Here is a 16,222-nt window from a genome sequence, read left to right as displayed (position 1 = left end):
AAGCCCTGGCCAGCGATGGCTGCTGCTGCGGGCCCACTGATCAAGGGGGGTGGCCTTCCTCCTCTTTCCCAGATGGAGACCTGACAGACACCCTCAGCTGCCCCCCCAAGAGCCCGACCCAGCGCTACAACCCCTTCAACAAGAAGGCCGAAGCCCCGTCCTCCGCGGAGACCACCCCCGTGCACCACCCGGCCTGCCAGGAGAGGGCGGACCCCGTGGCCGAGGGCACAGACCAGGCGGAGAGTTGCCCTGAGCTGGAGGTCATCAGGTCAGTGCGGGGTCCTGCCAGCCTGCTATTGTCTGGCCCTGGGAAGTGGCTCTTTGAGTGGGAGGCAGCTCTGACCAAAGGGGCCCATTGCTGGCTGTGCTGCTGCTGCCAGAGAGAGCACAGCACGTGGGGTCCCCTGTGTGCTTCGCAAGAGCTCTGTGGCTCGAGGACCAGAAAGGGGGGGGGCCTGGGGCACTCGGGAGCCCAGAGAGGGAGGTGTCCTCGCATGTGCCCGGGCCCAGCACTCCTCTCCTCGCTGCAGGCTGGCGAAAAAGAAGAAGGCCGGCAAGAAGAAGAAGAGCAAGTTGGAGGAGGGGGTGGCGGCCGGAGGAGGAGGCGGGGGCCCCCCGGCTGAGCAGCAGGACCCTCCCCAGGCCAGGCTGGAGGCGGCCAGCGAGCCCCCGGCACTCAGGCAGCTGGGGCTGCGCATCCCCGCCATGAAGGACACGTCGATGGAGCAGGTGGGACAGTCACTCAGCAAGGTGATCGACACGCTGGACGGGCATCTGGACCCCAGGAGGTGGGGCCGCTCCATCGAGCTCCCTGACCAGTCCTTTCGGACCGAGACACCAGAGGGGCCCCCCCTGGAGGCCCCCCCCTCTGGTGGCTTTAGCGAGGGGGTTCCATCCCCCATGCTCTTCTACCGCTTTGCCCTTGAGAGTCCAAACACTCCTGCACCAGGTGGTGGCCACCATGACCCTGCAGGGCATGGCCAACCGGCACATGTTCTTGGTGGCCCTGAGGCTGCTGGGCAAGAGGACGAGGAGGAGGGACGAGGAGGAGCAGGCGAGCAAGAGGCTCCTGGGCCGCTGACGGCCTCCTCGCAGCAGCAGGAGGAAGCAGCAGCTGCCAGCCTGGAGGAGAAGACCAGCCCCTCCCTCAGCAGCGCAGAGGACTCGGGGGTGGAGGAGGGGCAGGGCAGCCCCTCAGAAGCAGCCCACCCCTCAGAATTCAGGTGGGTGGGGAGGGGGACCTTTCCTCTGGGGAAGCAGGGGAGCTGGCTTGGCTTGTGCAGCGGGGGGCAAACGGGGAGCTGGCTGCAGCTTTTCCTTGTGCAATTTTTTATTGCATTTCATTATGGCTGCAGTCACACACACTAGAGCATGCACTTTCAATCCACTTTCCAGCTGGATTTTGCCAGTTCACACAGCTGGAAAGTGCACTGAATGAGGATTGAAAGTGCATTCTTGAGTGTGTGGGATCACAGCCTAAATGTAACAATTGTCAAATCCAGAAGTGTCAAACTCATTTGTTACGAGGGCCAAATATGACATAGAATCATAAAGCTGGAAGGTGCCTCCAGGGTCATCTAGTCCAACTCCCTGCACAATGCAGGAAACTCACAAACCCCTCCCCCTAAATTCACAGGATCTTCATTGCTGTCAGATGGCCATCCAGCCTCTGTTGAAAAACCTCCGAGGAAGGAGAGCCCACCACCTCCCAGGGAGGAAGCCTGTTCCATTGAGGAATTGCTCTAACGGTCAGGAAGTTCTTCCTAATATTGAGCTGGAAACTCTTTTGATTCAATTTCAACCCACTGGTTCTGGTCCTACCTTCTGGGGCCACAGAAAACAATTCCACATCATCCTCTATATGACAGCCCTTCAAGGACTTGAAGATGGTGATCCCATTGCCTCTCAGCCGCCTCCTCTCCAGGCTGTACATCCCCAGCTCCTTCAACCTTCCCTCACAGGACTCGGTCTCCAGACCCCTCCCCATCTTTGTCGCCCTCCTCTGGACCCCTTCCAGCTTGTCTAGATCCTTCTTAAAATGTGGTGCCCCAAACTGACCACAACACTCCAGGTGAGGTCTAACCAGAGCAGAGTAAAGTGATACCATCACTTCATGTGATTGGGCCACTAGACTTCTGTTGATACAGCCCAAAATTGCATTTGCCTTTTTAGCCACTGCATAAGAACATAAGAGAAGCCATGTTAGATCAGGCCAATGGCCCATCCAGTCCAACATTCTGTGTCACACAGCGGCCAAATATATATATATATATATATATATATATATATATATATATATATATATATATATATATATATACACACACACACACACACACACACACTGTGGCTAATAGCCACTGAAGATGGCCATGCTTGTGGCTGCCACCACCTCCTGTGGCAGTGAATTCCACATGTTAATCACCCTTTGGGTGAAGAAGTATTTCCTTTTATCCGTTTTAACCTGTCTGCTCAGCAATTTCATCGAATGCCCACGAGTTCTTGTATTGTGAGAAAGAGCCCTAAGCGTTTCAACCTTTCTTCATAGGGAAGGTGTTCCAGCCCTTTAATCATTCTAGTTGCCCTTTTCTGAACTTTCTCCAATGCTATAATATCCTTTTTGCGGTGCGGCGACCAGAACTGCAAACAGTACTCCAAATGAGACCGCACCATTGATTTATACAGGGGCATTATGATACTGGCTGATTTGTTTTCAATTCCCTTCCTAATAATTCCCAGCATGGCGTTGGCCTTTTTTATTGCAAACGCACACTGTCTTGACATTTTCAGTGAATTATCTACCACGACCCCAAGATCTCTCTCATGGTCAGTCTCTGCCAGTTCACACCCCCATCAACTTGTATTTGTAGCTGGGATTCTTGGCCCCAATGTGCATTACTTTGCACTTGGCCACATTGAACCGCATCTGCCACGTTGACGCCCACTCACCCAGCCTCAACAGATCCCTTTGGAGTTCCTCACAATCTTCTCTGGTCTTCACTGTTGACTCATGTTCAGCGTATGATCCACTACGACCCCTAGATCCTTTTCGCATATACTACTGCTAAGACAAGTCTCCCCCATCCTATAACCATGCATTGGATTTTTCCTACCTAAATGCAGAACTTTACGTTTATCCCTGATAAAATTCATTTTATTGGGTTTGGCCCAGTTTTCCAGCCTGTCAAGGTCATCCTGTATCCTGTTTCTATCTTCTTCTGTTTGCAACACCTCCCAATTTCGTATCATCTGCAAATTTAATAAGCATTCCCTCTATTCCTTTATCCAAATCACTGATAAAGATGTTGAACAAAACAGGTCCCAGGACAGATCCCTGAGGCACTCAGCACTCCTCTCCAAGAGGATGAGGAACCATTCACAAGCACTCTTTGGGTGCGATCTGTCAACCAGTTACAGATCCACCTAACGGTAGCAGGATCCAAACCACATTTTACCAACTTGTCAACAAGGATAGTATGTGGAACCTTCTCAAAAGCCTTACTGAAATCAAGATAAACGATGTCTACAGCACTCCCCTGATCCAGCAAGGTAGTCACTTTCTCAAAAAAAGAGATCAGGTTAGTCTGACATGACTTGTTCTTGAGAAAACCATGCTGGCTCTTAGTAATCACAGCCATCCTTTCTAAATGCTTCAGGACCAACTGTTTGATGATTTGTTCTAAAACTTTTCCAGGTATAGACATCAAGCTGACGGGTCGGTAGTTACCCGGATCCTCTTTTTTCTCCTTCTTGAAGATGGGGACAACATTCGCCTACCCCAATCTTCCAGCACCTCTCCTGTTCTCCAAGAATTTTCAAAAATAATAGCCAGAGGCTCAGAAATTACATCCGCAAGCTCTTTTAGAACTCTTGGATGCAGTTCATCTGGCCCTGAGGACTTAGTTTCATTTAAAGAAACTAGGTGTTTATGTACTACCCCTATGCTGATCCTAGGTTGGAACTTCATACCCTCCTTATATGTTTTTGCCATGTTGAGCACCGTTTCCCTCAGAAGAGAAGACTGAGGAAAAATAGGAATTGAGCAGTTCTGCCCTCTCTTCATTACCCGTTACAATTTCACTTTCTTGCCCTCGCAATGGGCCTACCATGTCCTTGCTCTTTTTCTTACTCTGAACAGAAGAAAAGAACCCTTTTTTTGGTTGTTTTTAGCATCTTTGACCAGCCTAAGCTCATACTGAGCTTTAGCTTTCCTAACTTTTTCTCTACAAGCACTGGTGATTTGTTTATATTCATCCTTGGTTATAAGGCCCTCCTTCCAATTCCTAAAGGAGTCTTTTTTATTTCTCAAGTCTTTAGAGAGCTGTTTATGGAGCCACTTTGGCTTCTTTAGGCTTTTTCCATTTCTTCTCACAGGAATCATCTGCGATTGTGCTTTCAGTATTTCGCTTTTAAGAAACTCCCACCCCTCCTGAACCCCCTTCCTCCTAAGTATTTCTGACCATGCGATTTTACCCAGCATAGTTCTAAGTTTATCAAAGTTTGCCTTTCTGAAGTCCAACCTATAAGTCTGACTACGTATAGCTTTTCCCTTCCCTAAGACTGTAAATTCCAGGATCACATGGTCACTCCTGCCCAGGGTGCCCACTATTCCCACTTCTTCAATCAATTCTTCCTTGCTGGTGAGAATCAAACCCAAGAGAGCAGCTCCCCTTAACAAATGAGGCCTTGTCAGGCCAGGCTGGACTGTGTCGGGCGGGGCCTATTGAAGATAGAAGCTTTTTAAAGGACACAGACAAACATAACGAAAGATTTTTTTAAGAAAATACTTAAAACATTAGCACTTCTTGGTCTTAAAGGTGCTTTCTTTGTATCTCTCCCAGGGGATCCAGGGAATTGGGCAAAGGAAGCTCCAGCTCATTCCCTCCCTCCCCAGAGGACCAGGAGGGGGAGGAACCTCAGCCAATGGAGAAAATTGAGGTTTTGCTCTGTAGCTCCTGTGCGATTGAGCAAGTCTTGCAAAGCAAGTTGAGATGCAAAAGGAAGCAAGAGAGAGCGAGAAGGAAGTAGACAAAAGCAGTTGCTCGGGGGCCTGATAGGAGCCTTCCAGGGGCATGATTTGGCCTCCGGGCAGCATGTTTGACACTCCTGGTCTAATCCCTGCTGTTCTCGGGCTCTGGGTGATATGCAACATTATAAAATGTCTCGGTAACAAAAATGAGAAACACATATTGGATGGGGGACACACTTCTGGGGAGCGGTGTGTGTGAACAAGATCTTGGGGTATGGGAGCACCATAACTTAAATACGAGCAGTCAGTGTGATACAGCAGCAAAAAAAAATCAAATGCCATCTTGGGGTGTATCAACAGAGGCATAACTTCCAGCTCGCAAGATGTCCTCATCTCTCTGCACATTGCATTGCTCAGGCTGTGCCTGGAGTCTCATGTGCCGTTCTGGAGGCCTCCCTTCAAGAAGGAGGTGGACAGAACGGAGCAGGTGCAGAGGAGAGGGACACGGGTGATCAGGGGCCTGGAGACCAAGAAGCCCCAGGAGGAAAGGCTGAGAGGGACTTGGGAAGGTTCAGCCTGGAGAAGAGGAGGTGTAGGGGGGACATGATTGCTCACTGTGAAGGGCTGTCCCTTAGAGGAGGGCAGGGAGCTGCTCCTCTTGGAAGCAGAAAGGACTCGCTATAATAGGTTTAACTGAAGGGTAGGAGGTATTGACTGGATATTAGGAAAAGCTTTCTTACAGTAAGAGTTGTTTGACAGCGGAACCCGCAGTCTCTAAGCAGTGGCTGGAGGAGCCTGGTCCAGGAGGCTCTAGGCTGAGCAGTGGGTGGACTAGATGGCCTCCAGAGAGACAGTTTGCTGTAGTGGTTAAGTGAACGGACTCTTATCTGGGAGAACCGGGTTTGATTCCCCCCTCCTCCACTTGCAGCTGCTGGAATGGCCTTGGGTCAGCCATAGTGGTGAAGTGAGCGGACTCTTATCTGGGAGAACCGGGTTTGATTCCCCACTCCTCCACTTGCAGCTGCTGGAATGACCTTGGGTCAGCCATAGTGGTTAAGTGAGCGGACTCTTATCTAGGAGAACCAGGTTTGATTCCCCACTCCTCCCCTTGCAGCTGCTGGAATGGCCTTCGGTCAGCCATAGTGGTTAAGTGAGCGGACTCTTATCTAGGAGAACCGGGTTTGATTCCCCACTCCTCCCCTTGCAGCTGCTGGAATGGCCTTGGGTCAGCCATAGTGGTGAAGTGAGCGGACTCTTATCTGGGAGAACCGGGTTTGATTCCCCCCTCCTCCACTTCCAGCTGCTGGAATGGCCTTGGGGCAGCCATAGTGGTTAAGTGAGCGGACTCTTATCTGGGAGAACCAGACTTGATTCCCCACTCCTCCACTTGCAGCTGCTGGAATGGCCTTGGTTCAGCTGTAGCTCTTGCAGGAGTTGTCCTTGAAAGGGCAGCTGCTGTGAGAGCCATCTCAGCCCCACCCACTTCACAGAGTGTCTGTTGTGGGGGGAGGAAGGTAAAGGAGATTGTGAGCCACTCCGAGACTCTTCAAAGTGGAGGGTGGGATATAAATCCAATATCTTCATCTACCCCATAGGGTGTCTGTTGTGGGGGGAGGAAGGGAAAGGAGACTGTGAGCCCCTCTGAGACTCTTTGGAGTGGAGGGCGGGATAAGAACATAAGAACATAAGAGAAGCCATGTTGGATCAGGCCAACGGCCCATCAAGTCCAACACTCTGTGTCACACAGTGGCAAAAAAATTTATATACACACATACACTGTGGCTAATAGCCACCGATGGACCTGTGCTCCATATTTCTATCTAAACCCCTCTTGAAGGTGGCCATACTTGTGGCCGCCACCACCTCCTGTGGCAGTGAATTCCACATGTTAATCACCCTTTGGGTGAAGAAGTACTTCCTTTTATCCGTTTTAACCTGTCTGCTCAGCAATTTCATCGAATGCCCACGAGTTCTTGTATTGTGAGAAAGGGAGAAAAGTACTTCTTTCTCTACTTTCTCCATCCCATGCATTATCTTGTAAACCTCTATCATGTCACCCCGCAGTCGACGTTTCTCCAAGCTAAAGAGTCCCAAGCGTTTCAACCTTTCTTCATAGGGAAAGTGCTCCAGCCCTTTAATCATTCTAGTTGCCCTTCTCTGGATATAAATCCAATGTTCTCTGGGATATAAATCCAATGTCTTCTACCTCACAGGGTGTCTGTTGTGGGGGAGGAAAGTAAAGGAGATTGTGAGCTGCTCTGAGACTCTTCGGAGTGGAGGGCGGGATATAGATCCAATATCATCTTTTTCTCTGTGGACCCTTCCAACTCTGTGATTCTATAGACACATTAAAAACCATAAAGCTAATACAAACCTGCAGTCAGCAATAAAATACAGCAAGGTCTAAAAACAGTGAACGCAAACAACTGGCCACGAGCTCCAGGGAGGAGGACGAACAGGGCAGCTCAGTGGTATCAATGATGCTATCAAGGGCCAGCCAGGGCAGGTCTACCGGATGCAGCTGGAAGAGCTCACCTGGGCATGCCTGGCCAAGCAAAAACGTCTTAGTCTGTCACTAGAACACCAGGTTGGTACCAGGCAAGGAGATTCAGGGCCACAGCTGAGAAGGCCCTGTCTGTACAAGCCATCCAACTGCCTGTTGAAGCCTGGCCTGTGGAGTGTGGTGTCGTGCAGGGGGAGACGCTCTCTGGTGTGTGCTGAGGTTCTCTCTGCGGCCCCCGGACAGTGGGGAAGACCTCCCTCCTCCCCCCCCCCAATCCCGCTCTCTCTTCCTCTCTGCACAGAGTGGACAACAATCACCTGTTGCTGCTGATGATCCACGTTTTCCGGGAGAACGAAGAGCAGCTGCTCCGGGTATGAGTGGGGGGGGGGCGGGGGGCGGCACACGCTGCCTGGGCTCCCTTCCCCTCTTTCTTTGGGTGTCCCTCGGCAGTGCCCAGCTTTGTGCTTTGCTGAAGAAGAGGGGAGGGGGCGTCCTGCCAGAAAAGTGTCTGGGGGAGGCAGCTCGGGTGAGTGAGCCACTCTGCTTCCCTCCGGCAGATGATCCGCATGAGCACCGGGCACATGGAGGGCAACTTGCAGCTGGTCTTTGTGCTGCTGACGGACTGCTGCCTCTACCTCCTCCGCAAAGGTAGGCGGCTCTGCCCGGGCTGCTCGTCGTGCCCCTCTGGCGTCTCTCCACGCTGTGTCGGCCCCGTCGGTTCTCGAGTTGGCCAAACGGAGGGCAGAAGGGTCTTCTTTAGTCTTTGACGGCTAATTAAAGCAGGGATGGAAATGCCAGATTTATGGTTTCTGGCAGAGATTAAGAGATGAACCTGGCCTTTCAGTCTTGTCTTGAAAAGGAGTAGGGAGTGTATTTAAATGCATCGGCTTGGTTATCTCAACATTTGTTGAGATTTAGCTAGATGATGATTACATGTTTTAAGATAGAAAGATGCGGCATAAATTTGTTATTTTTTCTGTATAAGCATGTTGATGAGATAAGCAAATCAGCTGTATCTGCATGGGATGCTAAGAAGGTATCAGGTGAGATTTCTGTTCCCATGTGTGACTTGAGTTTAGAGAAAAGTTCCTAAAAGCTGAAATCTGGTACACTTAGTAATTTTAGTAATTCCAATTTGTTTGAGAAGTGCTAGGAGGCTATTTTATTGGCACGTGTTTTTGAGGCAGCTATAGGGTTAATTTTCACAGTTTGCATTTTCTAACTTCTTGCCTAATAAAGAGAATTATTTCTTTTTCAATAGAATAGTTTCTTCTGGTGGGCTTCAGGTGTGTTGATCTAAAGCAGCAGAACAAACTTTAAGTCCAGTCAGGCGCCTCAAACACCAATATGATGAAGATGCTGATTTGCTGGTCAACCTCTGCATATATTTTCGAACTCTTCCTTTCCATCCCCACGTATCTGAGGAAGTGGCGTGCCCATGGAAGCTCATGCCTTGGATGACACTTTGTTGGTCCTGAAGGGGCCTCTGGACTCACACTTTGTTCTGTTGCAAATTCTCGGACTGGAGAGCAAGTTTGGTGTAGTGGTTAAGTGTGCGGACTCTTATCTGGGAGAACCGGGTTTGATTCCCCACTCCTCCACTTGCACCTACTAGCATGGCCTTGGGTCAGCCATAGCTCTGGCAGAGGTTGTCCTTGAAAGGGCAGCTGCTGTGAGATCCCTCTCCAGCCCCACCCACCTCACAGAGTGTCTGTTGTGGGGGAGGAAGGTAAAGGAGATTGTGAGCCGCTCTGAGACTCTTTGGAGTGGAGGGCGGGATATAAATCCAATATCTTCTTCTTCTTCTTAAATCTCTGGCTTGCTGGCAAGAGCGCAGAGAATAGAACTCAGAATGAATTCATTGGTCTGGTAGATGCCAGAGAGATCCAGGGCTAGATTCTGAGAGGACTCCTTGGCCCAGGTCTCCCCTTGGGCATGAGAGCACTTTGTCTCGCGACAGGCTGGCCGGAGTTGTCCCTTGGGGCATTTCAGTGGCACTCTCTGGGATTCTCGTAGTGTTTGGCCGGAAGGAGTCGTTTTCTGTGGGATGCCCAGCCATTCCTCCTGCCTCAGTTGGGCCTGCCGGCTGCTCCTTTGGGCCCAGGGGAGCTTCTGCAGCCTGAGCCCCCCGGGCTGGTTGTGGTGGGCGGCTTCCCCAAGGACAGCCCCCTTGAGGTTTCAGGCTGGGGGAGGCTTCCTGCTGCAGGGCTGGGCTCCCACACCCATGCTACGCCCCCTCCCTCTTCCTCAGGGGCAGCTGAGAAGCCCTACATGGTGGAGGAAGCCCTCTCCTACAACGAGCTGGATTACGTCTCGGTGAGTGGATGCCCAGAGAGGGGGGCCTCTGGGCTGGGGGGGCAGGGCTCAGCAGGAGGGATTGGGGGAGGGCCGTGCCTCTCCTTGGTGTGCAGAAGGCCCCCGGCTCAACTCCCCCCCCCATTGGAAGGACGGGGCCGGGGGCTGTGAAGGCCCTTTCTTTGCCTGAGGCCCTGGGGAGCTGCTGCTGCTGCCAGTCTCGGCAGACAAGACTGAGCCTGATGGGCTGAGGGGGGAGGGGGCAGCTGCTTCCTGGACTCCTGAGATTTGCTTTCCTGGCAGGTGGGCCTGGATCAGCAGACAGTGACGTTGGTCTGCACCAACCGCCGGAAGCAGTTCCTGCTGGATTCAGCAGATGCCACCCTGACTGAGTGAGCGAGCCCTCCTGGGCACTGGCTGCCTCCGGGGAGGCCCCATCTGGGTGGGCTTGGGAGAGCTCTGCGGCAGGGGGCTGCTGAGAAGGCGCACGGGCCGTCCCTCCCCCTGGAAATGGCACCAGGGCCACTGCAGTGGGCGGGGGGGCTCGGTTGCCCACCAGGACAGTGGCCTCTCGCCTGAGGCAGCCTCCTCCCATACCACGGCAGGCCCTCGCAAGACTCAGGTCTGTTAGCGCCAGGTGTGGCCTTCGGTTCTCACTTCAGGCAGATAGTGGCTACAGGCAGGGCCGCCAGAGCAGGGGAACACAAGTAGCCAAATGAAAGAACGATGCTCCAGACACAGAGGATAGAATCATAGAATCACCAAGTAGGAAGGGGCCACGAAGGCCATCTAGTCCAACCCCCTGCTCAGTGCAGGATCAGCCTAGCGCCTCCCTGACCAGGGTTCCTCCAGCCGCTGCTTAGAGATTGCCAGGGAGGGAGAGCTCACCACCTTCCTCAATATCTGATTCCGCTGTTGAACAACTCTGACTGTCCAAAGGTTTTCCCTAATAGCCCACCCTTCATTTAAACCCATGATTGTGAGTCTTCTCCAACAGGAACAGCTCCCTGCCCTCCTCTAAGGGACGGCCCTTCAGTTACTTCAAGAGAGCCATCCTCTTGGACCCTTTCGGTCTTCCTTGAACAACTACATTCCCGTCATGGGACTCATCCCATCACGCCCCTGAAATGGCTGCTAAAGCGTATCCGTCTGTCTGCATTAGAAGCTCAAGCTCTTCCTTCTTATGGCCCAAGCTCTGGGCAGTGGTGCACAGACACCTTCGGCTCCATCAGGCCCTCTGCTGGTTGCTCTCCTTCCTCTACATCCCTGTGTCGGTCGGCTCCTTCCCCTCGCATGTCAGTTTCAAGCCCTCTTGATGGATCTCTCCAGGTTCTGCCAAATACATTCTTCCCTGACCTTCACTGCATGCTAGTAGGCTGTCATCTGGAAAGCCCTGCCTGCAGTCCCAGAATCCAGATGGCTCCTGCCGGCACCACCAACGCAGCCAGCGGTCTGCTCCTGCCGTATCCCCCTTCCTACGGCAGGAGGGATGGAAGAGAAGCCATTCCCTGCAGCTTCCTCCTGAGAGCCTCACAGCCAGCCTTGTTGCTTCTGATGGGGACCACGGCCCTGTCTTTGGTTCCCATGGCGACCATCACGAATGGACAAAGCTCCTTCCATGGGCTTGATGAGCTTTGAGATCCTGCTGCAATATCTGTAGCTTTGGCCCCAGGCAAGCAATGCACCTCCCTCCGGGGCCAGGGGGTCAGGCCTGCCGGACACATGATGTTCCAGATCCCCCAGCAGGGTGGAGTCACCTGTGACCAACGCCTGCCGCCTTCTTCCCAAGCCATTTCTTTGTCCGCCTCCCTCTGTCCCCCTTGTGTTTGCGATGCTTCCGCTGGCAGCGTTTCCGTCTCTGCCTCCAGCACAAGGGTCTGGAATGGATTCCTTAGTGCTGGTGGCACTGAATGCCGTCTCACGACACGTTTGGAGTCAGGCTGAAGTGCTCTGAGGAGTCACGTTCCGGCAGTCGCCACATTGTTGTCCCTCTGACTGGTCTTTCCTTCCCTCTGTAGGACCTCAAGGCCCCTTCCTTGATTTCATGGAGAGTAGTAACCCTTTCCTCCAGACGCTGAACCACCACCCCTAAGAGCCCCCCAACTTACATTTCTTTTTTTTCTTTTTTTTTAGTTTTTAACTTTTTATTACATTTAACAACAATAATAACAATATATATATATATATATACACAAAACATAAACTTAGGGATGTAGACCGCGGGATGCATTATATACTTATATCATTAGAATACAAATCCTTTGTTCTAACCTAAACCAAATCATACATTCTACAGTTAACCCCTTTTTACACTATATTCTTATTATCTTTCCCCATAACCATTCATACAATAAGTTCCATTTCCCTTCTATTTGTCTATTTGTTATTTCTTCTCTTAATATCTCCATCAGAGTATCTACCTCAGCTCGGTCTAGAATCAACCAAAAATTCTTTCTTCTACACTGTGATCCAAAAGAACATTTGGCATTTCAAGTCATCTTACTTTATTTATAAATTACACAGTATCAATTTAATTCCCTGCAACATCAACAACAAAAAAACCCCAGCAAGTTTGGAATACACTTTCATACAATAAGTTCTGTTTTCCTTCTATCTATTTGTTAATTTCTTCTCTTAGTATCTCCATCAGAGTATCTACCTCAGCTAAGTCTAGAACTAACAAAAAAGAAAACTTTCTTTCTTCTACACTGTGGTCCAAAAAAGAAGAAAAAAAAACATTGGCATTTCAAATCATCTACTTTGTTTGTGAATTGCATGGTATCAATTTGTTTCCCTGCAACAAAGCAACCAGCAATTTCGAAATACATTTTCTTCAGTTTTATTGGTGTAATATGCCAACGATATAACTTTAATGATTTGTCTCTCATCGTCTGGCAGACCAATTCCTTCATTTTCCTCCTAATACACCTTATATAAACCTCTCTCAGCAGGCGGTGTTCCTTGAAATAAATAAGGCGAGCTCTATAGTCATTTTCTATATCTTTCTCCAATTCCTTTTTCTTCATACCAAGAACTGGTGTCAAGATCTCTACTATCACCTCCTTTATATGGTCATACCTATCCTCTGGAATATTCTGCATTCCTGAAATATGCACTACCTGCACTGTTTCTATTCTCACTAATCTGTCCCCTTCGTATTTTTGAACTTTTTCAATCTCCTCAGACTTTTCATTCACTACTACCAACTTTCCTTCCACATATTTTGCAGATTGTGTCAAGCCATGAATCTCTTCCTTTACTTCCGTCAATTGCTTTTGCAGGCCATCTAATTTCTTATTTACTCCATCTAATTGTTCTGTCAGATTTGCCTGCACCTGACTCAATGCATTCATAAAATACAATTGCATAGAATTCTGCAATTCCTCTATAACTTCCTGTGAGGACATTATCTCCATCAGTTTTAAAGTTGCCAATAGTGGGACTAACCTATCTATTTTGTCTTACTTGTATGTCATACTCATTTTTCTATTATCCAAGGTCTTACTGACACCCCAATTCCAATTCATATACTACTACTGCGCCTTACTTCACTCAAAATTCATACATCACCTTCCTTTAACACTCTCACATACCAGTTGGTTTTTATATCCTTAAATTACTATTCTTTACCACCAAACACCCTTCACCTGAACATTCACATTAACTCATTACATATAGAAAATCATACAGAAAATCAGCAGTAATCAAATTAACAATAGTTAATTATTCAATCCATTAATTATTTGTTAACTGTCTCTTTTGAATCCTTAATGTTTCCAAACCGCTTATCCTTCTGTCTTCCTCTTCTTCTCCTTTTTCTTCCTCTTCTTAATCTCAATCTCTGCTCCTCTCTTCTGCTACCAGTTCAAAAAGATAGTTCAGTAAATCCATTCCTGTTCTTCCATATCTCTGCCAATGGAATTCCAGCCTCTCCACCTCACCTCCACCCTTGCGTTCCTGGAAACTCTATACTAACATCAAAAGTCTCCCATCTTCAGATTCAACTCATTTCAAAGGTCCGGTGACTTTCTTTCCACCCTGTATATTATAACCACCGTTGAGCCTTTATTTAGCTCCCTGTCTCTTTAAGAAAATCGCCATGCACAAGTATATGGGAAAAGGGAGAGGAAAAGAAGTTCATGAAGGCTCCCCTTAAATCGTCAGAAATCTCCTGCTTCTTTCCTCTTTTCCCCCCTTCTTCACCTCCTCTGTCTCAGTGCTCTTCACAGACTTTTACAATCATAGCCAGTCTACGACTCCCAACCTCTGCCGTTGCTGCCAAGGTAGTCCTCCACCACTCCTCCGCTTTCTACCTTTGTGCATTTGCCAAACCAGGTCTCTCCCCCCAGCTTCGGATTCCACTCGAAAGTAGGGGCAAAACAACGCACTTAGTAAGTTCTTTCCTTCGTTTATGTCTCCAGTTTAGGGTCAGATATACTTTTTCCCCCCTTCTTCACCATTTATTCTGTCCTCCAAATGCCGCTTCGCCTACTCCCCTTCTCTGGTGGTCACAGCTAATTCGCCATTAAGGCGTCTGGTCTATCCGGGCTTGAAGTAATATGTTGAACGGGCTCTATGCTCAGAAAAACCGGCACAGAGCACCCAGCACTCCTCCGCACGAGTGCCCCTCCAACAGGGGCACCACCGAGTTCTTACCAGCTGAAGAACCCCCCCAAAAAGACCAGCACAGACGCTGCAGAGCCGGAGCTCCGACAAACACGTCTGTTAGCGCCGTGCCGTTACCGGAAACTCCCAACTTACATTTCTGATAAGGGTCGTCTGCCTTGTCCTCAGGGACATTCTTCCCCACAGGGGACTGGAAATGGTCTATGAGCATTCATCATCACTTCCCAAGTGGGATTCTTCCACCTAGAAAGACCTCGGTGTGTTGATGCACCCTGAAACTTAGAGAACTGACCAAATGGCTATCTGAGCCAGAAGGCAAAAGGGATAAAGTGCAACAATGCAAAATTTCCTTAAATACTTACAGGATTCCCTCAGGCCTGATCCTCACGCTGCTTTAGTTCTCGCCCTTTGGTCTGTGCCTCTGGCAAGGCTCACAGCTCCCGCCTCTCAACAGCCAGAGCAACAGCAGAGGGTGGGGCCAGCAACCACCCCCAGGCAAACAGGCCTTCCTCTCTCAGCAACAAACCAGACAAAACACACACAGAAGCCATCACAAACCCTCTCCAGCAGGCTCCAAGCAGTCACTCCCCCTCACACACTGTTCTCTCACACAGCAACCTCAGTTAACACTCCCTAGCAGTTTAGGAAAAGCAAAACTAACACGCATCTCACCAGCAGTTCTGTCCCAGCTCCTTTCAACAGGAACAAGAGGAGGCTTAGACGGTATACTGGAGTGGGATGCCAGAACCAGGCAATGAAAGCTGCCTAATATGCCTTCAGCGGGCAGTAGCTCCTGCCTCTCGCCAGTTCTCATGCCTTTGTGGACCTCCATAGGCAGGCTGGTTCTGCTTGAGCCTGGGCTGTTCTCCCCTCCCCCCTGATTCTCAGTTCTCCTCCCGGGCAGGTTTTTCCTGATGTCTTTGAGGTCAGCTATGATCAAAGGGTGCCGAGAGCCGCCATACCCCAGCATTCTGACCGACGCCACCATGGAGAAGCTGGCGCTGGCCAAGTTTGTAGCCCAGGAGTCCAAGCAGGAGGTGAGGGCTGCCCTGCATTTGATGAGAGATCTTCCAAGCCCCCTAAGTGCCCTTCATAGATGGGGGAGAACCGGGATCTGCATCGGCAGTGGGGGGGCGGGCAGTGGCAGTCTGGAATCCAGAGAGGAGTGTGCCCTCTTCAAGGGACCCCGAGTTGCTGCTTGGTGCAAGCTCTCTCCCCAAGGGTGTCCACAGGTGCCTCTCCCAGCCCTGCGCAGCTGCCGAACCCTCCGGCCCCCAAGCGAGGGCTTTCCGGGCATCAGGAGCAGGGCTCAAAGGGCATGCTTCCCCCTCACACTGGGGGCGCCTCTGGGTCTGTTGCAGGCCTCCGAGGTGACGGTGCGATTCTATGGCCTTGTCCATTGGGAAGACCCCATGGAGGAGACGCTGGGCCCTGCCCCACCGCACTGCCCGGGGGCTCACAACTGTGTCACCAAGGAGGGCGTTCTGAACTACAAGGCAGGCTCCAACTACCTGGGCAAGGAGCTCTGGAAGCCCTGCTTTGTGGTGCTCAGGTGAGAGGGAGGGGCCAGAGGAGGGCTGGGGGCTGAGCGGAGGTCTCCGGTGGACCCCTCCCCTCTGCTGTGGAGCCCTGTCTCATGCTGAGCCCTGGCTGAAAGGACAGCTGGCTCCAGTTCTGGGGCGGGGGGGGCTCCACTGCTGCTTCAGCTGTTGCCTGATGTTGCGTCCTTTTCCTTCAGCAATGGCATCCTGTACCAGTATCCAGACCGCACAGATGTCACCCCTCTGCTCTCTGTGAACATGGGGTGAGTGGGGGGCACATGGCAAGTG

General features: G+C 50.7%; 1 protein-coding gene across 2 annotated transcripts in view; it reads left to right on the top strand.

The window, feature by feature from the left end:
* Positions 1–16,222, top strand: part of PLEKHM2 (pleckstrin homology and RUN domain containing M2) — a 34,582-nt gene that overhangs the window by 17,257 nt on the left and 1,103 nt on the right. For both annotated transcript variants that reach the window (XM_060259282.1, XM_060259281.1), the window contains 9 exons: positions 73–268; positions 531–1,223; positions 7,774–7,843; positions 8,030–8,120; positions 9,724–9,788; positions 10,071–10,159; positions 15,298–15,430; positions 15,755–15,945; positions 16,132–16,197. In XM_060259282.1, coding sequence (XP_060115265.1) covers positions 73–268; positions 531–1,223; positions 7,774–7,843; positions 8,030–8,120; positions 9,724–9,788; positions 10,071–10,159; positions 15,298–15,430; positions 15,755–15,945; positions 16,132–16,197 — 1,594 coding nt within the window. The remainder of the gene's footprint in view (positions 1–72; positions 269–530; positions 1,224–7,773; positions 7,844–8,029; positions 8,121–9,723; positions 9,789–10,070; positions 10,160–15,297; positions 15,431–15,754; positions 15,946–16,131; positions 16,198–16,222) is intronic.

Source organism: Heteronotia binoei, chromosome 18 (genome assembly GCF_032191835.1).
Source record: "Heteronotia binoei isolate CCM8104 ecotype False Entrance Well chromosome 18, APGP_CSIRO_Hbin_v1, whole genome shotgun sequence".
Taxonomy (NCBI): Eukaryota; Metazoa; Chordata; class Lepidosauria; order Squamata; family Gekkonidae; genus Heteronotia; species Heteronotia binoei.
Note: the sequence above shows the minus strand (reverse complement) of the source record. Positions and strands in the feature narration are given on the sequence as shown.